Below are 23,764 nucleotides of genomic sequence, written 5' to 3' on the forward strand. Positions count from 1 at the left end.
AAAGAGGCTGGAGAGAGACAGGAGAGTCTCTTGATTTTCAAATCCATTTGTGTTTTGATTGAAGGTATTTGACAGTGAGGAGAGGGTTTGCCCTCTTTGAAAATAGGAAACAGCTTCTCCGTCTGGGACCCTGCTAGTGTGGTTACTAAGGAGACCAATTGGCAGTAGGTGCCGTAATTAATCACTAAATTCCCAGCAGCCAAATCCCTGGCGATGAGAGGCTCTTTCCTTTGAGAGAGACAAGTCCTGGGTGGGTGGAAGGTCGAGGAGTTCATGGTGGGAGCCCAGTCCTGCCTGCCTGCCTCCTCCTGCAGCTCCCTCGACTGAGATTTGCCAGTGATTGTTTTAAGAGCTTCTAAATCTGCCTCCAGGCTTATCTGTTAGAACTGAATGAAGAATAGAGCTCTTTTCCAGTTATTGCGACGTGGGGAACCATGAGCAGCTAAGTCTCCCCTGACACCATCTACGAGGCGGTGCGGGAAGTCCTGCATGGGAACCAGCGCAAGTGCCGGAAGTTTTTGGAGACGGTGGAGCTTCAGACCAGCCTGAAGAACTATGACCCTCAGAAGGACAAACGCTTCCCGGGCACCGTCAGGCTTAAGTCCACTCCCCGCCCCAAGTTCTCCGTGTGTGTCTTGGGGGACCAGCAGCATCGTGTTGAGGCCAAGGCTGTGAATATCCCCCACATGGAAACTGAGGCGCTGAAGAAACTCAACAAGAATAAGAAACTGGTCAAGAAGCTGGCCAAGAAACATGATGCCTTTTTGGCTTCAGAGTCTCTGATCAAGCAGATCCCACGAATCCTGTGCCCAGGCCTGAACAAGGCTGGCAAGTTCCCTTCCTTGCTGACCCACAATGAGAACATGGTGGCCAAAGCTGATGAAGTCCACGATCAAGTTCCAGATGAAGAAGGTGCTGTGTCTGGCAGTGGCTGTTGGCCACGTGAAGATGACAGATGATGAGCTTGTGTACAACACCCACTTAGCGGTCGACAGCCTGGTGTCATTGCTCAAGAAAAACTGGCAGAACGTCAGGGCCTTGTACATTAAGAGCACCATGGGCAAGCCCCAGTGTCTGTACTAATGCACAACTTAATAAACCATACACAACAATCAAAAAGAAAAAAAGTATAGATACATGTAGATGTATGGAGAAGGAAATGGCAACCTACTTCAGTGTTCTTGCCTGGAGAATTCCATGGAGAGAGGAGCCTGGTGGGCTGCCGTCTATGGGGTCGCACAGAGTAAGACATGATTGAAGCGACTTAGCAGCAGCAGCATACGTGAATCACTGCTGTACATCAGAAACTAACACAACATTCTTAATCAACTGTACTCCAATATGGGCTTTTCAGGGGGTGCTGGAGTAAAAGATCCACCCGCCAATGCGGGAGAGTAGGGTTCAATCCCCGGGGCAGGAAGATCCCCTGGAGGAGGAACTGGCAACCGATTGCAGTATTCTTGCCTGGAAAAAACATTCCTATAGACGGAGGAGCCTGCTGGGCTACAGTCCATGGGGTCATGAAGAGTTGAACACAACTGAAGCAACTGAGCATATACTCCAAAATGAAATTAAAAAAAAAAAAAAAACTGAATGGCTCTAAAGCTTGTAACCACCTGGCTTGGGCCTCTTGATTGCAAGAGGATGGGGAGCTGGTATGGACAGAGATGACTTTTCTGCTCCAATAATTTGAGTAAGTGGGTGTTGTCATTCAGAAGAGCAGAGGGCAGCTTGATGCTCCAAGACCTAGTCCCACCTCCAAGGAAGCCCGTGGACCTCAGGGTGCCATAATTCATCCACCAAGTGCAGAGGAGAAAACCTTTAAGTGACCCTGAGCACCCAAGTTGCACCCACAAAGTTTGTATCCCTGCTACTTGGCTCCTGCTCTTCCCAGAGGCAAGGTTCATACACACACACACTCCCACACTCCCCCCACATACACAGACACAACTGTGACCATAAATTCCTCTGGGCTCATTTCTGCCCTTCTCTCCAGGTGGTACAGGAAACGGCCCCCCACAAAATGCAACTTCATTCAACCCAACGGGAACTTCCAGCTCATTCAGTTCAATTCTTCTATTTGGTAAAGAAACAAAGAAAAATGCAGAGACGTTAAATGACTTTTCACTCTTGCTTTTTCTTTCTCTCCACTTCAAGGGAAGAAGATTGTTTGGCCACCCAACACCCAGCGAATAGGAAGATGCTCAAAAGTAAGAAGACCATGGAAGGTGTTTTTTGACTTCAGGTAACAGAAAACCCAAGAAAGTGACTGAAACAAAACATGGTGGTTAAAGTTAGCAATGGTTCCAGTGAACAGCCTCTGTAGAGCCACGTCTTTGTCCTCTGACCTTGGGGGTCTCCACCCAACCTGGCTCTGGACTGGCCTTATGACAGTCCCAGGTGGCCCAGCAGTAAAGAATCCATCTGCTAATGCAGGAGACAAAAGAGATGCGTGTTCAACCCCTGAGTCGGAAAGATCCTCTGCAGGAAGAGATGGCAACCCGCTCTAGTATTCTGCAAAAGTCCATGGACAGAAGAGCCTGGTGGGCTACTGTCCATGGGGTCACAAAGAGTTAGATGTGACTGAGCACACACACAGCCAATAAATGCAGTCAGAGCAAGCGGAGGGCCAGCACCAGGCTTAGGTAACCCCCAGGAATTCTACATGCTTCTGCTTGGTGCTTGCCTGGCTGGGACATACTTACTTGAACTTGCACCCCAGACCATGCCAGACCAGGCTGCTTAGGGGATGAGAGAGACACAGGAAGGATAAGACATTTGGGAGAGAACCAAGGTGCCCCCAGCCAACAACCAGCCCATCTATAGCCAACTGCAGAGTCATAGGGCGCCTGAGACCAAGGCTGCCCTGCCCCTCCCAGCCTAAGTAACCAATCTGCAGGATCAAGAACCAAATAAGTGGTTTGTTGTTTAACGAATTCTCTGACTTTGGTGTGGCTTGTTAGGAGCAAAGAGCAAACCGAAGCCTCACATTTGAAATAAACATCTGAGATTTTTTCTCTTAGAAAAAAGTTAGAAATTGGAAATCCAGGATGGGTATGGCAGCTCAGAGTCATCCAGGACCCAGAATCCTTCTGTTTTGATGCTCCATCATCTTTAGTTCATGGCTTTCCTCCTCAAAGCCATCTCATGATCCAAGATAGCTGCTGAAGCTCCACTCATCACATTTGTTTCCAGGAAGGCAGGCAGTAGGGTAGAGAAGAGGCCTCTTCTAGTTGAAGTTTTCCCCTTAAAAGAGTTTTCCTGGAAGCTCCACCCAATGACTGGCAGATTGATTCTCATTGGCTACCCTTGGCCACAAGGAAGGCTGGGAAAGCTAGGCTTTTAGTTGAGCGCTTTGCCACCTAGAATAAAAAAACCAGGGGTACTGTGTAGTAAGGAAGAACAGGGAAATGGGTACTGGGTAGGCCACCAGCAACATCTGCCACAGCGTGTGTGAAATCAAGCTCCAGTCCCCAACATACATCAGGATGCAAACCTGATCACATGCCATGCTGATTTCTCAGAGCTCACAGTGGTGGCTTTGCCCTATCGTAACGAAGTGTAAGATTTGGGCAATAGAAACCTAGGCGGAAAACTGTGCGTATGCCAGTCTCCTGGGCCTCTCTACACAGATGAATGGATGCTTTATTCTTAGAACTTGTTGCTCGTAACCTGGAGCAGATGTTGCTTGCTTGTTCTCTTACTTGCTGTTTTTTCAAAAAATTGAAATATGATTCGCATAGCATAAAGTTCACTGTTTTAAGGGACAGAATTGAGCGGAGGTTTTAGCATATTCACTATGTCGCGCAGCATCAGCCCTATCTAATTCCAGAACCGTTCCATCGCCCTCAGAAGAAACCCTGTACCCATTAGGAGTCAGAGCACATGCTTTCTGTAATGCTTCTGCATCCAGTCTCAGGTTGATGCAAGACCCAGACTCGAGACATGAGAGAGTGCTGAAGATCCTTGCAGCACTAGGCTCGAACCCTGGGATTCTGGAATATTTGTGGATCTTCTTGGGACAGCCAAGGAGGAAGTCCTGGTGTGATTCACCTGCAGCTGGGAAAGGAGGGAGGCACAAGGGCGTGCAGAATTGAAACATTCCCTGCCGAGACTGCTGTTGTCATTCCATCTGTAACTCGTGTCCAATTCTTTGCAACCCCACGGACTACAGCAGACCAGGCTCCGCTGTCCTTCTTTCCTGGCAGCAGATGAATTACACCATGGCCTCCTTCTTGCCGGAGGAGCCCTCATGAGCTGACCATGAGCTCTTTTCACACAGAGAAGGGAAAGACGCTGCATGCTGCAGGTCAGGTGCTTGGGTGGCGACACCCTTAAGTGTAGCAGCAGGTTTAAAAGCACTCTGTTGTGACAGTAAGCTGTTGGCAGAGGGAGTTTCAGATTCAGTTGGTCTGATTCCATGGGAAGAGATGAAGAGTGTGCATTCATTAAAGGTGTCGTAGATTCCGAATACAAACAGAATCTCATTTTTCTACCCACACTGCCATCCTGGGAGGTATTTGACTTTCCCCCTTCATAGGAGGAGACCTGAGGTTCACAGAGAGAGCTCGCTCTAATCAGAATCTCAGGCATGAAGTGCTGAGTCTCGTGTCTCAACACCTTCCGCTGTGAGCACCTGGGAGGCACCCGGGCCGCCCCATAGCAGGGGTGGCCATTCCCTCCAGCGGCCTAGTTGTGGCTGCCTGCGGGCAGGGATAGCTGGAGGGGACTCATCTGAACTCAGCTCTGGGCTTGTCTTTGCCAGTGGGAGCTCCCCCCACTTCTGCCCACTCCCGCTTCTTCATTCTCAGGAGAAAAGGTTGCTCAAGGAGACTCCAGGACTGGGGTCTGCCTCGTCACTGTCACCAGGAGGCTTTTTTTTTTTTCTTTCCCTTCCTGACTTGCCAGAGCTCCCCGTCAGTCCTCCCAGCGCCTCTGGAAGCAGAGCAGAGGCAGCTGTGGGATCCTGGCTGAGCAGCGTCCAGGTAAAGCAGTTGGGGGGTGGCCTGATGGGGCGCCTGAGATGTCACAGGTCTGAGCACAGAGCCAAGGCGGGCGGGGAACAGCCAGGAAGGGCTGTAGGTTCTGCTGCTCGCCTGATTAAGGGGGTCAGCCGTGTGTATGTGTCATCGAGGTGGGCAGGGAAGGGGAGGGCTGTGCGTGTGGGGGGAGGATATATACGCCGGTGTGGCTGACACGGCGGAGCCTCACACCCGGAGGAGCCCGGTTACTGACAGCTCGCAGGTAGGCGACTGCGCGAAGCCCTCCGCCCCAAGACACGCTGCTGGGAGCCTGGGGAAGTGGCGGGAGGGCGGCAAGGCTGTCTCCCCAGCCCCTCTCCTTCGTCCAGTGTAGATGCTGCTGGCCTCCCTTTAGATTATTCATTCATCTTTTCCGTGCTCTCATGGGGGTGGGGGGTAGCGGTGGAGGGGAGGGCTAAGGCTTTTATTCTGGAGAGAGATGCAGAAGAGCTGAACTTGGAAAGGAGGAAAACTTTCCACTCCCCAGGTGTGGTCCCTACTCTGTCACTGCTGTCTGCGGCGAAGAGGTGGTTGTAGAAGTGAGGCTGGGGGAGCGGCAGGCACTGGGGGGGTGGAGTGGGGGCTTGCCTTGCAAGGCAACCTTCCGGAAGCGCCCCCCACCCCCGACCTTCCCCTCCAGGCACACTTTAGGAGGGGTTTCTCTCTGTGACTGACTTCCTTTCATAGTGGGTGCAGGCTGCTTTTCAACATATCACTGAACTCGATTGCGATTTGGCTTTTTCATCCCGAGGGAACCCTGCTCCCCTCGGCACCGAATACAAATGGCTAGTGGTGATGTGGAGAAGAGTCGGAGCCTGCCCTGGGCTTGACCGGTACCCAGCCGATCGCGGTGGCTGTGTGTGAATTCCGCCGTGTATTTCCGCAGGGTTGACCTTGGTCTCCAGACCCTCATTCTTTCGGAGGTCTGTTCTCTTTTTTGCATCTTTCTTTCTCCTACCCATCTCTGCCACCTAAAGGTTTCTGCTGGGGTCCTGCGAAAATGACGTTCAGAAGTCATCCAAACTCTGGCTCTCGCTCAGCCTCCTTTTCCTCTCTCTCTCTTTGTGCGTCTCTCTCCCTGCGGGTCTGTCTTTCCCCTCCCACCACTACCCATCTTTATCCTCCCGCATCTCATTCTGAACATGGCCAAGTTCTGGGGGAATTTCAAGTAAGTCAGGATGATTCGGGAAACGGACTATTTAAAGCAAGCAGCTTTGGACTTGAATACCCTGATCCTGGGTTTCGACATCTGTGTTTCGCTTCCTCGAGCAGCCCATAATTGCCCTAATTATAACCAATAACATTGTTCGGCAGACTAACAAAAGATGAGCTTTGCATGGCATTTGCCAGCAAGCCGAAACCGGAGTTTTCAACATAGAGGGTTTGAGGCGCGCGGGGGGGCGGGGGGTGGGGGCGGCGGGGGGTGGTGGCGGGCGGGCAGACGGGTGACTGCCTGGCTTCTTCTCAAAACCTCCGAAGGAAATTGCTGCTCTCTGCCTGCCTGTGGGTGGCTGCTGCAGGCACGCTCCTCTTTCTCAATTATAAAGTGTGGCAGGGAAAAAGGTCTGCACCCTTCCACTGATGATGCTGCAATACCTTTCACAAAAAGCATTCGCGTTCCTTTGGACTAACTGAGTCTGCTGCCGGGGAGGGTCCCTGGAAAGACTGTCTCCCCAACCATCACCTTGGTAGAAGGAACAGCTTCCGCGTTTCCATGTGCTGCCTGTTGAGGGCGCTCTGGTGCAGCAGCAGGGTCCTTGGGCGCAGTTCCATTCTCCCTGGCTTTATCAGCTAAAGGCTGAGGGTACAGGGGATTTAGAGGATGCAGATTTAGCATTATCAACAAAGGGAGTAATTGCAGGATCAGGCGCAAAGCGGTGTTTCTGGAGCCCAAGACAGGAGCTGTCACGAAGCTATTCTGTATTCAATCAATCAGGTATTTATTATGCTCCACCAAGCAGGGGTCGATCCAACAGAGGTGATAATAACAGCCTTTACATTCACACAACGATTTACATCTTAGCGCTTTCACACCCATTATCCTCCGCGACAGCAATGGGAGATGGTGTCATTATCTCCATGGCGCAGTCGAAGAAACTGAAGCTGAGAGGTTAAATAATCTGTTTCAGGATGTGGCCGAGAGGGGACCAAGGCTGGCTCCAGTGCACGGCCCTCTACGAACCTGGGGTGCTTACAAACTAAGGGGGTGGGGATGGAGCAACACACAGTGAAAGAATTCGAGGAGGATGCAAGGCTGGGTGTAATTAAGTCCTAAATTTCGTAGTCCAGACAGCAAGCGCTGTAGGCATCTGGAGGAAGGAGCGCTTGCTCAGAGAGTCCAGGATTTCAAGCCGGTCAGGGAAGGAGATAGAATCTCGATGACCCAAGGGTTTTGGAGAGGGAGGTGGCCGCCAGAACAAAGGCACAAAAAGAGGGCAAAGGAATGGACATGTATTGACACCTACTGTATGCCAGACAGTGAGCTAAACTTATCTATATGTCTATTTCATGCTAATGTGCACACACACACACACACAGTAGGGATGGGAGATCTGGGGTGAGTTTTCTATACTTTTATCCATACTCAGTGAGACCCACACACACCCCGCAAGCCCCAGCTCCCACGAAGGAAATCTACCTGATAAGAATCTGGCTAGAGAACAGGCGTAACAACAGCTTTCACGGCTTGAATGGCTGGGAGCTCATCAGGCAACCAATGTTCTAAACACTTCTATTTAAATGCCTTTAGGTCCTCCTAGTCACCAATATGCCACTTTCCTTCTAAACACAAACTAGCTGTGAGATGTATGACACGCCTATTTGGGGGGCAAGCCGGTTTTGTGGGCATCTTCCTAGATCTATGATCACGTTCGATGTTGATTTTCTACGATCCTGAGATTTTTCAAATACTGGATGATGTCTCAGTGTTGCAGACACACAGCATCGCCAGCTCTGATGGGACTGACTGGGTGAGTGACGTGTGGAGCCGGCCTCCAAGGAGTCTAGGTCTCAGTGAAAATGTCAGCGGATCACCTGCACACACCCAGGCTCTGCCTAGCCACCCAGGCTGGGAGCCAGCCTCCCCGTAGCTCACTCTCCACCCCTCCACCCAGTCCCCATTCATCCTTTCATTCATTCAGCCGAGAAATGTGCCTGGATTCCTGATGAGAGCCCGCAGCGCTGAGTGCCTGGGAAACAGACCGGGCAGCCTGTCCTCAGAGCTCCTGGCCAATGTCACTCTCTATTAATGGGTCCAGGCTGGTGGTCTCCGAAAGGGGTGTGTGTGCCCAACAGTCCAGCGGGCTTTGGGAAACACATTGAATTTTTTCTGTGGTTATCTTATCTTTCTTAATTTGCACTTTAGTGGGTATTATAATGTAGGTAACAAATAAATTGGAAAGGTTTGCTCAAAACGGTTTGATTGCTTGAGGTATAAAGTTAAAGACATGTGAAGATTATTGGTCTTCCCTGGTGGTCTAGTAGCTAAGACTCCAGGCTCCCCCTTCCCAATGCAGGGGGCCTGGGTTCAACCCCTGGTCAGGGAAATAGATCCTGAATGTATGCCAGAAATAAAAGTCTGCATGCTGCAAATAAGACCTGGTGCAGCCAAATAAATAAATACTGGGAGAGAAAAAAGGGTACTAGGCTTCAGGAGATGCAGGAGACAGGGCTTTGATTCCTGAGTGGGGAAGAAACCTTGGAGGAGGAAACAGCAACCCACTCCAGCATTCTTGCCTGGAAAATCCCATGGACAGAGGAGCCTGGTGGGCTACAGTCCATGGCGTCGCAGAGAGACACAAGTGAGCACACACGCACACTGATCTGTACCCATTGTTCTTTTGCTGATCTGTATTTTCCAACGTTTTTGAAAGGAACATTAAGTGATTTTACTGTAAAAGCAATGGGGGGAAAAAAGCACATTTTTTTTATAGGGAACCGCAGGCCAGAATCAGGAAGATCCAAGACAAGAGTGACAACACCTTCCCACCTTTGCAACAGCACTGAGAGTAAATGTGCCTCTTAGGAATTCCCTGGTGGTCCAGTGATCAGAACTCGGCATCTTTGCTTCTGGGGCCTGGGTTCAATCCCTGGTCAGGGGGCAGCCAAAATATTTTAAAATAATATAAATAAAATTAAATTTAAAAAATAAAATTAAAAACTTTAAAAAAAATAAAAGAAAAGAAAAGAGGGGCTCTCCTGGTGGCTTGGTGGTAAAGAATCTACTTGCCAAAGCAGGAGACACAGGTTTGATCCCTTATCAGGGAAGTTCCCACATGCTGAAGAGCAGCTAAGCCAGCGTGCCGCAACTGTTGAGCCTGTGCGCTGGAGCCTGGGAGCAAGCCCTACGGCCCGAGCTTCGCAACAGGAGAAGCCCACCGCAATACGAAACGAAACTCGCAGTCACAGCTAGACAGTAGCCCCTGCTGGCGGCAACTAGAAAAAAGCCCTCAAAGCAATGAAGACCCAGCATAGCCAAAAATAAACAAGCAAAATTTAAAACGAAAAAAGAAAATGGGTCCATCTCTGCTCTGAGCCCCAGGTGCGCTGTTGTAACAAATATCTGGCCACTTATAAAATCAAAAACATTAATATTGACCATCTAACCCAACTGCCTCTTTTTGGAGAAGGGTAAACAGAGCCGCAGAGAAAGGGCTTTGCTCAAGATCCCATAAGAGGAGCCTGGTGGGCTACAAGAGAGTCAGACATGACTAAGCACTCAAGACTCAGGATCCCAAAGGTGAGGGCGGAGCTGGAGCCCAGGCCTCTTCCTCCCCAGGCACAGGGCTCTGTTCATTCATTGCCCACCAGCTCCCAGCATATCCGGTCTGTGTGGGGTGGGGACATGCTTGGCCCTCCACCTTCTCTACACCCACCTCCCCACCTCTTTCCAGGTGGGAATTTAGAAGCAGAGGAGCAACCTTTTTGGATGTAAGTCTATTAGAGGAAGAAAAGAAATAAAAGGGATTCAGTCATAACTGGTGAATAAGCAAAAGCTCAATGTAGGAGTCGGGGTTGCGACGGGTTAAAGAAATGAGGAAGACAAACCCTCATGCTGGGGGGCAATGAAAAACCCCTTCAGGAACTCAGGACAGGCAGCAATACAGAGGGTGTCAGTAGCAATGACATTTTTACACTACCGTGTGTAAAATAGATAATTAGCAGGAAGCTGCTGAATAGCACAGGAAGCCCAGCCTGGTGCTCTGTGACGACATAGAGGGGTGGGACGGGGTGGGGGAGAACAGAAGAGACACTCAAGAGGGAGAGGAGATATAAATAATCACGACTGATTAGAGTGTGCCGAAGAAACCAATGTAACATTTAAAGCAATTATCCTCCAATTAGAAAAAAAAAAAAAGGTGTATCATGAGAGAGGGACACCCAGAGTTCAGGACAAAAGGAGCTCCTTGCAATGAATTCGCCCGCAGGAACAGACAGAAAACCACCAAAATCCTGTTTCTCTTCTTATTTTGGTCACACAACTTGTGTGGCATGTGAGATCTTAATCACCCAACCAGAGATCAAACCCATGCCCCTTGCAATGGAATCAGTGTCCTAACCACTGGACCACTGGGGAAGGCCCTTTGCCAAGATCATTGAAACATCTGATGAGAACATGAGCTTGGAAATCAGATGGGTTGGGGTCTCAGCTCTGCCACTTCAAGTTATTTCACCTCTTCAAGCCTCAGTCTTCTCAACTGTAAAACGGGGGCAATAACATTTACCCCATAGGACGGATGGTTACAAAGCCGTCAAGACAGTGCCTGGCACAGAGGAGTGTGCTAAATATAATAATAATAATATGATTACTGTTAAATACAGAGACCATCCCAATAAGATGCCACCAGAATTTGTCAACCTTTCCAAAGCAGGACCAGTATGTGGAGTTTATGGTTTCCCAGAACATGTTTTAGAGTCAAAACACCTGAGTTTAAGTCCTGGCTTTTTTATAAGCCGGATTACTTTAAGTAAATTGTTAACCTCTATAAACATACGAGAGGGGATAATATTAAGATTATAGGATTGTATTGGGCTTCCCTGGTGGCTCAGATGGTAAAGAATATGCCTGCAATGCAGGAGAGCCAGGTTCAATCCCTAGGTCAGGAAGATCCCCTGGAAAAGGGAATGGCAACCCACTCCAGTATTCTTGCCTGGGAAATCCCATGGACAGAGAAGCCTGGTGAGCTATAGTCCATAGGGTGGCAAAGAGTCACTTTACAGGACTGTATAAGAATATAAAACTTTTGTTACCAGCAAGAACAACAATCATACATGTGGCTGATGAGAAGGATAGGGGGAGATATGCCTCTAGCAGAAAGCCCAGTCCCTCTTGCCTTCTCCACTAAAAGCACTAAAATTACAGCCTTTCTCATAGGTCATAAGACAAAACTCAATTAGCTTTTAGCTCCGCTAAAGCCTCATACGTAATCCTCCAAACAGATAAGCAACTAATTATATTGCCCTTGGAAGCATGATTACAAACAAATAGATTAAATAGATTAAAGCTAAATACAGTGGTATTTTATCTTTATAAAGAGTGCTGTGGCTGAAATAAAAGGTAATTAAATATTTCTTTACTCAATACAAGATGTTCGGATGCATAGCATCCCCACAAGGAAGTGTTAGCTGAGTTTGGTTCACAAAGTGAATATAAACCATGTAAAATTTAGATACATTCAGGGAAATTTTATTTACTGATAGTCTCTACTGCACAATTAAAAACAACAATCACAACAAATCTGTTGTTCCCCCCATTTTGCAGGTGAGAAGACTGAGGCTCTCAAAGGTGAAATGTGCCCAAAGTCACACAATTACAAAGTGCAAAGATCAAATATAAATGTAACTCAGAAATCAATTACTTGTCTACATTTCTCTTGCCATTAACTGACACACAGCTACAAAGAAAGCACACAGATGTTAAGACTTCTCAAAAAAAAGTCTTAACCTAGAACACAGTAGTACAGGGCTGTGAGGATCACCAAAAGCAGCAAAGTGTTGTCCCCTTTATGAGAATATATACTAGTCACTCAGTCGTGTCTTTTTGCGATTCCATGGACTGTAGCCCACCAGGCTCCCCTGTCCATAGAATTCTCCAGGCAAGGATACTGGGGTGCGTAGCCATTCTCTTCTCCAAGGGATCTTCCCAAGGGGATCGACCCAAGGATCGAACCTGGGTCTCTCGCATTGCAGGCAGATATTTTACCATCTAGGTCACCAGGGAAGCAAGCCTCTTTATGAGAATAATTACACATATTTTGAGCTTTTGTTTATTTTAATCTCATTTAAATACTAGAAGCCACCTGTAAGTTTGGACTGTGTGGTAATTCCAATTTTTAGGATTCTTTGAATTGCAAAGCAGAATGAATAGCACTGAGTAACGATTTTTCATTAATTAGTGGAGTCACTTGTTAAAAGTGATGGGTAGCAATCTCTGGCTTCCTGGCTTCTTTTACTGTTAAATGCCCACTGACATTCATCAATCTTTCTGTTTCGGTATGGATGGAACTTTGTTTTGTTTTGCCATACCATACAGCCTATGGGACCTTACTTCCCTGACCAGGGCTCAAACCGGTGTCCCCTGCCTTGGGAGCATGGAGCCTTTACCCACTGACCCACCAGGGAAGTCCTGGATGGAACATTGTTACAAAAAAGAAATAAAACCTTTAGCCTCCAGCATCAGCTACTCTTTAATGCTAACTCGTAAACAAGGATAATAACCAATCACACCTCCCCAGCACTCAATTGCTACCAAGTGTTTTTCATTAAACTTAAGCGAAACACTGCCCAGGATGCAATTTTAAGATAATATTATTAATCACATGCCTTGATTAGCCTGGCGGAGTAGAATAAGAGAACCGGCTAAATTTTTTAAAATGATTTTCTTATTTCTGAAAAATAAATTAAAATGTAAAATAAATAATTGCAAGGGATGGGAGCTCAGAGGTGAGAGGAAAGGTTGGTGTTCCAAGGATCAGCAGTAATGGCTGGGCTAACCACTAGTAGGTTTGATAAGGTTTCCCCAAGGACCAAACAGTTTCACATGCAGGAAGGGTATGGAATGGAACACATGCTCATCTTTCTTTACCTCATCCTCAAAACCCATTTACCCAGAATTTGAGATAAGGAGTAACAGTCAATCCGCCAGACATTTGCTGAATGAGCAAGTTGCCACATTTAATGAAGTTCATGAAAAACCTCAGCAGGAGAGCATTTCATTAACATCTGTCAGAATTTATCAGCTCAGCCTATGCAAACATTACGGATCGCAATTTTGTATTAGGAAGGAAAGGCAAAGGTCCCTTTCCTCCTGGCTTTTCCCTTCCTTCTGTGACGTACGGACACTGCCACCATGTGGCCAGAGAGAACATAGCATGCTGAACAAAGGAGACACAACTGTCTCTCTGCCCAGAATGAAACTGAATAAAGAAGCTTAAAGGCAACTACCAAATTAAACAAAGGATGTAACCAAGCAGTCCTCAGTTTGAGACCTTTGCTGATAAGGTGACTGTTTGGAACTCAAAACATATAGTCTCTTCCAAAGAGCCTATAAGTGGTGATGAGTCTACCTGTTGTCTACCAACAGGTTGCACCACTGCAGACTTAGCACATAGCACCATCCCAACCGTGCCTCCCAGACACTGGCAACTAGTCTTTTTCCAGAACATGCATGCGGTTCCAGCTTTGGATGGCATCTGGCCTTGCTCTGGAGCAAAACTTGTTCCCAGCCCTCCCACCTGGAGTGGAACAATTAACTACCAGAACCTTGTCAGGCCACAGGCTTCCCTGGTGGTTCAGACAGAAAAGAATCCTCCTGCACTGCAGGAGACCTGGGTTTGATCCCTGGGTTGGGAAGATCCCCTGGAGGAAGGCATGGCAACCCACTCCAGTATTCTTGCCTGGAGAATCCCCATGGACAGAGGAGCCTGGCAGGCTACAGTCCGTGGGGTTGCAAAGAGTAGGACACGACTGGGCGACTAAGCACAGCGATTTGTCGGATAGGTCCTGAAGTGGCTTTTATGCCTGAGCATCCCAGGCTCCCAGGGAAGTGGGGGTCCTCCTAAACATGCCCCAGCTCTCATTTGTGAAGAAGAGACACTCGTGAGACTCCACTGTCATCTATTAGACTTTCTTGAGCATGGCCTAAGCACCTGGCCCTGTGCTGGGTGCTGGAAATTCAGAGAACCACAGAACATGGTTTCTGCCCTTCAGGAAGTCACAGCCCAGTGGGAGAAATAGACACGTAAGTCAAGCTTACAGTGTAGAGTGCTAAGTGCCACACAGCAGACAATAATAGTATTACAGTAGTAGAGTGAAGGCTATGTCCTGGGCTCCTTCGACAAACTTTTGTTATACTTGTTCTGTGCTGGGTGCTATTTTAACTGTGTCAGGTTGATATTTTAAAGATAACCCATTAATCGTCCTATAAGATGGTTACTCTTACTGTCCCAGTTTTACAGATGAGAACCTGAGAGGTTGAGTTGCAGATATGGGATTTTGCAGACCCAGGCAGTCTGTAGGGATGAGAAGATGAGAAAAGATGAATCCCTCCGTTGAAAACAAACAAACAAACAAAAGTAGAGCTACTATATGCTGCTACAATCCCACTCCTGGGCATATATCCAGGAAAAAAAACGTAATTCAAAAATATACATGCACTCCAATGTTCATAACAGCACTATTTACAATGACCAACACATGGAAGCAACCTGAATGTCCAGGGAAAAATGAATGGATAAACAAGCATCCATATATATATATAATGGAATATTACTCAGTCATAAAGAATGAAATAGTGCCATTTGCAGCAACATAGATTATCATACTAAGAAAGACAAATTATATGATATCACTAATACGTGGAATCTAAAAAAATAATAATACAAATGAATTTATTTACAAAACAGACTCACAGACAGAAAACAAACTTATGGTTACCACAGGGGGAAGGCTGTGGCGGGGGCGGGAGGATAAATCAGGGGGCTGGGATTAACATATACACACTACACTATATAGCAAAAGGGACTCTACTCAATATTCTGTAATAACCTACATGGGGAAAAGAATCCAAAATATGTATAAGTGAATCACTGTGCTGTACACCTGAAACTATTACAACATTGTTAATCAATTATAAAATTAAAGTTTTTTTTTTTAAAAGAAAACAGGAATCCTAGCAACCCCGTCTATAGGTCCCTTGCGCCTGTTTGATGGACAGGTCCCCAGGGCTCACGGTCCCCAGGGCCGTGATGTACTTCACAATGCCACACAAACAAAGGGGACTCATCTAACTCAGACCAGGGAGGGCTTCCCCTGGGGGATAACTCCTGTATAAAGTGTGAGCTGGAGTCGGGTATTCCGAGCAGAAGGAAGAGCAGGGACCAAGACACAGAGGCATGGAGGGACCTGATATTATGTGTGACTCATGAGGACTGGAGGAGATTCAAGGAGCTGAAGCCAGAGGGCTGGGTAGGAGTGGGGCTGAGTCCCACGGGGGACGAGAGAATTAAAGAATGAGGGAATCATCAGACGTGGAGATGGCTTGGTGGGAGGCTGGATCTTTGGGTGGACTAATTAGAGGGTGATCACAATAACCACGGTGATAAATCTCAACTAAGGTACTAGCCCCTGGGATATAGGAGAAAGATGCATTTGAGGCATATTCATTTGAAGACAGCCCATGCCATCACAAGAGGGTTGGACACAACTTAGCAACTAAACAACATTTGAATACATGTTCAAGTTCCTTGTTCATTAGCACAGACCTCCCAACTGGTAGGGTAGAGGTTGAACCCTGTAGATGGCAAATATTGCCCTGTTTCACCGAAAACGGGCCTCTCTCTCTCAGAACGGGCTTCCCTTAGGAAGACAGCCCCAGGAAGGCTGCCTGCTCACCATCCCCTCCCACCCCTGCTGTGTTCTCCCTTCCTCTACGTCTTCGCTCTTTGTTTATCTTTCAGCTGTGCCGTGTGGCAGGTGGGATCTTAGTTCCCTGACCAGGTATGGTATCAAATCCGTACCCCCTCCACTGGCAGCATGGAATCTTAACCGCTGGACCACCATGGACGTCCCTATGCCTTTGGAAAGCCATTCCCTGTGTCTTCTTTGTCCTCTTGGCAAACTCTTTTTGTGATAACTGGAGTATAACGGCTTTACAATGTTGTGTTAGCCCCTGCTGTACAGTGAAGTGAATCAGCTATAGGAACACGTATATTCCGCCCCTCTTGAACTTCCCTCCCACCCCACCCCCAGCCCAGCCCTCTAGGTCTTCAGAGCACTGACCTGTGCTATGCACAGGTACCATATTGCCTAGCAACCCCTCTACTGGGCATATGCCCTGAGAAAAGACACGTGTGCCCCAACATTCATTGCAGCGCTATTTAAAACAGCCAGGCCTTGGAAGCAACCTGAATGTCCATCAACAGATGGATAAAGGAGGCATGGTACATACATGTGATGGAATATTGCTCAGCCGTTAAAAAAGCTGGGTCATCTGTAGAGATGCGGATGGACCTAGAGTCTGTCATGCAGAGTGAAGGAAGTCAGAAATAGAAAAACAAATGTCATATATTGATGCATACATGTGGAATCTAAAAAAATGGTACAGATGGGCCTGCCTGCAGGGCAGAAACAGATGTGGAGAGCGGACATGCAGACACAGGGGAGCGGGGAAAGAGGGATGAACTGGGGGACTAGGACTGAACATATACACTACCACGTGAGAATAGACAGCTAGTGGCAAACTCTCACTCGTTACTCAAAACCCATCTCAGATGTCACCTCAATAACTTAACAAGCACTGACCATTGATTCAGTCGACATACTCTTGGTATGAAAAGCGTGGATGATGCCCAAGAAGAGCTGGCCTGGTGTCCCTACAGGGGGGGTGACCCATGGCCGCGGAGGCTCCTCCTCCCGCTGACTAGCTCCATTGCAGACCCACTTTCTACCTCTGCTTCTCAAACTCTAAGCATGTGTGCAAATCACCTGAGAATCTTACTAAAAGGACAGATCCAGATTCAGCAGATCCGGGGTAGGGACCGAAATTCTTGATCCCAGGAGATGCTGCTGGTCTGCAGACTGCATTTGCATAGTAAGGCTTATACATCGTTTCAGTGTCGTCTAATAAAAAAGTAATAAAGGCCATTATTTGTTTTTCTATGCTGAATACTGAAGGTGAAATTTACATGCAAGGAAACACACAGAATCTAAATGTACAATTCAGTGAATTTCTGGCAAACATATACACCCCTGTGACCTACGCCTCAATCAAGAACATTTCACATTTCCAGAAAGTTCCCTCATTCCCCTTTCCATTTAACCCTCCAAATAAAGCTGATTCTACAGGGACCCAAAGTGATGCGGTCCAAGAAAATAGCTTTCCAATGCAGGAGACTTGATCACAGGATAAGTTTAAAGGGAAACAGAAAGAACTGCACATCTTTGAGGCAATCCTGCTGCTGCTGCTGCTGCTAAGTCGCTTCAGTCGTGTCCGACCCTGTGCGACCCCATAGATGGCAGCCCACCAGGCTCCCCCGTCCCTGGGATTCTCCAGGCAAGAACACTGGAGTGGGGTGCCATTTCCTTCTCCAATGCATGAAAGTGAAAAGTGAAAGTGAAGTTACTGAGTCGTGTCCAACTCTCAGCGACTCCACGGACTGCAGCCCACCGGGCTCCTCCGTCCATGGGATTTTCCAGGCAAGAGTACTGGAGTGGGGTGCCATCGCCTTCTCCGTGAGACAATCCTACATAAAGAATATAAATGACTGATCTAACTCATAATCATTGGCGCTATTACCTTAGAATAGTCTCTGGTCGTTTTTCAATAAATGACTCCATCTGCCTGGCCCTGTGCTTTGCACAGAATAACAAGGTGAACATATTAGCTCTGTGTGCAGAGAGCTGGCTCCCATCAAGGAGGAGAAACAGACAGGAAACCTAGCAGATGCTTCCCAGAAGAGTGAATTTGGGGCCGCAGGGCATTCCTGGCCAAGGCAGGGGAGGATGAGTCATTCATAAACCTCCTATGTTACACATCTCACACTCTGCAAAACATTTCTTATGGCTCTCATTTTTGCAACAGCCCTGGGGCAAGGCAGGCACCAGTGTTTCCCATTAAGAGCTGTGAAAAGTGAGACTGGGAGGGGCTGTCTCAAGGCCACAAGTGGGCCTTGCAAGTGGGGCCTTCAGCTCCCTGGAAGCTCCATACACATGGAGGCCAGTTGGATGGCAGGAGTAACAGGTGTGCCTGCTTCCCCATCCCCACCCCAGAACCCAGATGCCAGCCTGTGCGTGAATATCACCCCCGGCAGACAGGATGTGGATGAGGGTCTCCAGCCCCTACCGGCTCCCAGAGAAGGGCTGTGCTAATGGTGCCCACCCTCACTTTTGTTTTAGCATCTGGCTTCCGGCTCCTGCACCATGAAAATCCTGTTTTGTGACCTCCTGCTGCTCAGCCTCTTCTCCAGCGTGTCCAGCAGCTGTCAGAAGGACTGTCTGGTCTGCAGAGAGAAGCTCCACCCCACTCTTGACAACTTCAACCTCGAGGTAGGTCCAGGAGGTTGGACCCTGTCTTCCTCTCCCCACCCAGGTCACGTGAGTCTCCCAGTGTGAGATGGTCCCTAAGAAACAGCAGCTTCTGAAAGCAAACCCTGTCATCGTCCCACGTTTCCACATTTGAGTAAAGACCCACCCAGGCTGCTGTTTTGCTCCTATTATTAAAAGCATGCACACTCATTCTAGAGAATTTGGCAAATTCCAAGAACTATGAAAAGAAAAAGTTAAAGTCACCTTTAATCTCACCGGTCAGAGAAAAAAATCTTAGTTTTTTCACTTGCTGTGTTATACCAAAATAAGTTTCTCATTATTAACATTATTTTAAGTATACTTGGCTTAACCAATCCCTCCTGCTGAGCATGTAAGTTATCATCCAGTTTTGATATTATAGACAATTCTACAGTGAACACTTAGGTGCTATCTCGTATTTAATTTGTTTATTTGAGCACTAAATTTCACTAAGTCAGCTGCTTTCTCCACTGCTTTCACTACCATTTAAATAGTTACTCCTCTCCTACTTAATCTAATATAACTTGATTACTTTTTCTTTTTAGTCAAGAAAACTTCTTTCAAAAGATGTCATGTTTGGAACTCCTCAATCTTAAGAGCCACCTTTTCCCTCCTGTCCCTTGAGGCAAGTGTACAAATATAGAAACCAAGTACCCACATTGGGCTGACACACAAACGTGAACAGACACAGCCCCCTGACCCACCAAAACACCACGCTCCTCCCATGCCACCTCAGTGGCTTTCGAGCCTGTTTTCTGAACAGTAATGACCGCCAAATCATGAAGACGCATCCCGAGAACCCATTCAAAAGATCATCCATTCTCCTCCTTCAGTTATTGTGGGTCTTCTGAGCACTTACTATGCACCAAGCACCTACTATGCACCAAGCACTGAACTAGACCAAGGGCCCCAAGGTGAGCAGATAGATAGTGGCAGAGAAGAACCCAGGATCCTTTCCTGAGAAATGAGGAAGCAAGAGCAGTGCACCCCAACCTAGTCTAGAGGGGTGGAGGGGGCTTTGGGAGGAACTGAGGCCTCTAAGGAGACCTAAAGATGATCAGAGAGGCAGGGGGTGAGCCCAGGTGCCCAGGTAATGAGGAAGGCACTAGAGTGGGGAGGAGCGCACATGTGCAAATGCCTTTTGGGGAGAGGGGAGTGGCATGTAAGGAATTGAGGCAAGCTGGATTTGGCTAGAACACAGAAGACCCACACGCCTTTTCTGTGCAGGCCAGAGAGGCTTAAAATTTCACCCAAAACAAAACGCTTTCCCGTGGTCTCAGTCAACAGAGCAGACGGCTAGTTCACAGGTAAACCAGTGAAGGAGTTGATTAAGGAATAATCTCATCATCATCGCAGTCTTGACAAAGACTGACAGTTGTGCACAATTCCTGAATCACAAGCTTTAACTGCAACCCTCTATCTCCCACTCCAAAAAAGCATGAGGACCTGTGTACACCCATATTTATGCAGCATTACTCACGACAGTCAAAAGGCAGAAAAGACAAGTGACCGACGAGAGACGAATGGATAAACCAAACATGGTCGAGGCGGACAACGGAATATTATGCAGCTTTTAAAAAGGAAGGGAACTGTGATACAGGCTACATCCTGGATGAGCCCTGAAGATGTATGCTGTCACAAAACAACAAATACTGTAGGACTGCACTTACCTGCGGTTCCAAGAACAGTCAGATTCAGAGACAGAAAGTAGAATGGGGCTGCCAAGAGCTGGGGACACAGGGAGAGGGGAGCTAGTGTTTAATAAATGCCAAGTGCCAGTTTGGGAGAATGAAAAATTTCTAGAGACGGGGGCAAGGGTTGATGGTAACCCAACAAAGTGAATGTACTTAACGCCGCTGAGCTGTATGCTTAGAAATGGTTTCAGTATAAATTTGATGGTATTTGGATTTTACAATAGAAAAAAAAGTATTTGGAGCTCAACTGTAAAGATAACACGGAGTCTGCACTAGGTTGTTTTTTTTTTTTTTTTTTTTTTAACAAAGTAAAGCATTCACAGATTTAGGTAACTTGTCGAGAGCAAACATCATGCCTGACTGTGAAGCACTGTGATGCTCTGGCTCCCGGGACACCTTGACCCTGGGTGCCGGTCGTGAGATGACAGAGGCTACCAGGGGCAGGGGCAGGTTCCCTCCAGCCTCCTTATTGTCATCTCAGAATCTGCTTCTGCTCCTTCTTCTCCCCCCTTCCTGTGTACCACTGATTTTCCTGCTGGAAATTCTTTTTTCCCATCTCCCACTTGCTCTTTCCTTCCCTTTGTGGTCCTGTTTTTGGAAGAGTGTCCACATTTGCAACTTGGACCCCTCACGGTTGCCTCACCCCTTTGCTGTGCTCGAGCTCAGTTGCTCAGTAGTATCCGCCCGCATGGACTGTAGCCCGCCAGGCTCCTCTGTCCATGGGATTCTCCAGGCAAGAATACTGCCATTTCCTTCTCCAGGGGACCTCCTCTACCCCGTGACTTGAACCCGTGTCTGCTGCACTGCAGGCAGATTCTTTAACACTGCCCCACCTGGGAAGCCTGCCTTAACTCCTTAGCCAATCTCCAAGGTCGTCAGCGGTTCCTAACCACAGAAACCTTCGCCAGTGTGCAGGCTTCCCCTCCTCGTCCTCTCTGGTGAACCCCGCTCTCTTCTCCATTCTGACTCTTCCTTTTCTGCCTGTTAGAGCCCCATTTCTCTTCCTGCCCTCCCCAAACACAAGTGATAGCCAAGATTCCCTGTTCTTACCTCCATGTCCTTTCCCCTTCCCGGCATCTGCTTTCCCAGGCAGCAGGAACACTTTTTGCCTCCTCTTTCCTGGGCTCCCATCACTTTCCATAGTTCCTGGGAAACCCATGCTTCTCTTCCCTCCCCACAGCTGTCCTGCCATCTTGCTCATACCTCCGACTCCTCCCCCAGCCAATAAACCCTTCAATACTACTCTTAGGAGAGGATGCTTTGCTGATTCTCCACCAGTCCCCAGCTGAGCCAGCCCCTAGCACCTTTGTTCTCTGACAATTACTTGCATCTGCTGGGCTATCTCTTAGGCGCTGTCTTTGCCGGTTAATCTGGGCCTTGCCAGCACACAGTACAGTGTGGAACAGGGCACTACTCAATAAACAGGTCCCATGAAAACTGGAGGGCTTCCCAGGTGGTGCTAGTGGGAACCTGCCTGCCTGTGCAGGAGATGAAAAAGATACAGACAGGTTCAAACCCTGGGTTTGGAATATTCCCTGGAGGAGGAAATGGCAACCCCCTCCAATATTCTTGCCGAGAGAATCCCATGGACAGAGGAGCCTGATGGGCTACAGTCCATGGAGTCACAAAGAGGTGGACATGACTGAAACGACTTAGCATGCAAGCACAGGGAAATTGTAACATTGCAAGACCTTTTAGTTTCCTAATGGGTGCAGACGCTGTAGAAGTTTTACACAGGTGTCTTTCAAAGCCAGGAAGGAATTTGGAGCTTGTTTCTATTTCTCCATAGCATCTTAAATCTCTGGGGTCTGGAAAACACTGTAAGAAAATGGCCAGTTCCCGCTTCAGAGTGATGGACGACCTCTGCAAGCGCCTGCTGACCCCCAGAGGCCCTGGTTGCCTGGGTGTTTCTAGCTTGTATTCACTTTTAACCTATTTTTTTTTTTTAAGTTTTATGAAATGCCTAGAATCGAGGCAACCACATCTCACTTCCAAATCTTGCAACCCTTGACTATGTCCCCTCTGTGAAAGATGGGGGGACTCAGATATTTAGGCAAGGGTCACTATCCGCCCCCACCCCAATCCTTCCACCAAATGATGGAATCCTAACCTAATCCCAGGACCTTCCGGACCCTTGGCTTCCTCAGGACTTTCATTTGTTCTCACTCCAGGGCAATGGTCCAAGCATGCCTGCCTTTTGTTAGACTATCATTTTGGTCAGTAACTGACTAACACACAAGCCAAATGATTGGAAAGTCCTGGGCTGTCAGCTAATTGAGAATGATACTTACCCTACCAGCTTACGAAGAAGAAAACTAGACTCACCGAGTTATTTTAGTGACCAGGAAGAAGGTAACTCCCAAGAAAGGTCTGTCTTGTTGCTGTAGAAGTTTAGTCACTCAGTCATGTCCAGTTCTTTGCGACCTCACAGACTGTAGCCCACCAGGCTCCTCTGTCCATGGGATTTCCCAGGCAAGAACACTGGAGTGGGTTGCCATTTCCTTCTCCAGGGGATCTTCCCAACCCAGGGATCAAACCTGTATCTCCTGCATTGGCAGGCAGATTCTTTACCGCTGAGCCGTCAGGGAAGCCAAGAAAGGTCTAGGGAAACTTATTTAAATTCCCTAAAACTCTATTAACAGCAGAAGAGTTACTACTCCTGGTAGTTTCTGTCTTCATTACACAGAAAATCTTAGTAGTTGACTTGCCGTAGGAGTTCCTAATACGTTTTTCTTTTGTACTATGCATCTGCTGGCCCACTAGCGTTGGCTCTCTGATATACTGGCAGACCCTCCCAAAGCAAATAGGTCCCAAATGTCTCTTGGTCAGAAGTGGCTGGATTCCTTAGAGGCAGAAACGTGACAGTCTGAATGAGTTGTTTATTTTCCTTCTGTTGGGCTCACTAATCTTTGATCCTAGACATTCAGATGACCCTTTGCTCACTGACTTCCCTCCTCCATGCAAAGCCCAGCTTCACAGATCAATTTGGCACCAATCTGGGACTTTCCAGATGCTCCTCCATGCTGTGTCTGAATATAGCAATGTCATCAGAGTGGGCTGTGAAAATGTGTCCAGCTCACTTAATGGGCCATTAACCCATCTCTGCAAACAGGCTGGTGAGTCCCTCAGACCAGAGAGTGTAGTCAGGAAGCTCATATGCCCATCTGGTGCTACAAATGTTGCCGTCAATTTGGATTCCTCATTTTTTTGCCCCAAAACCTTCTCCTAAATCAAGAATCAAGATCCGTTTTTTAGTACCTAATCATCTAACAGTATGTTGAGTCTCAGGAAGGGCTATACATCTGGTTTGATCATAGAATTTCATTTTCTCTGATTGACATGCAATATAATTACCATCTGGGCTTAGAAAGCCAGGGGCTTGCAGAAGATCTGAGAGACTCTAGGATAACAGTTTCCACCTGTTCCTGTAAATGGACAGAGCAGAACAAGGCAACAAGCACTTTGAGGATCCTATCCATGTGAGGGCTG

General features: G+C 47.7%; 1 protein-coding gene and 1 pseudogene across 4 annotated transcripts in view; both read left to right on the forward strand.

The window, feature by feature from the left end:
• The first annotated feature begins 434 nt into the window (after positions 1–434).
• Positions 435–1,083, forward strand: LOC138434631 (large ribosomal subunit protein uL1 pseudogene; annotated as a pseudogene).
• Positions 1,084–4,703: 3,620 nt separating this feature from the next.
• Positions 4,704–23,764, forward strand: part of PNOC (prepronociceptin) — a 29,352-nt gene continuing 10,291 nt past the window's right edge. Inside the window, exons 1-2 of one of the 4 annotated variants that reach the window (XM_069576695.1) lie at positions 4,704–4,985; positions 18,414–18,563. In XM_069576695.1, coding sequence (XP_069432796.1) covers positions 18,438–18,563 — 126 coding nt within the window. In that variant the 5' untranslated portion in view covers positions 4,704–4,985; positions 18,414–18,437. The other 3 variants (XM_069576697.1, XM_069576694.1, XM_069576693.1) reach the window with 3 other exon arrangements.

The sequence above is a fragment of the Ovis canadensis genome, chromosome 2 (genome assembly GCF_042477335.2).
Source record: "Ovis canadensis isolate MfBH-ARS-UI-01 breed Bighorn chromosome 2, ARS-UI_OviCan_v2, whole genome shotgun sequence".
Classification (NCBI taxonomy): Eukaryota; Metazoa; Chordata; class Mammalia; order Artiodactyla; family Bovidae; genus Ovis; species Ovis canadensis.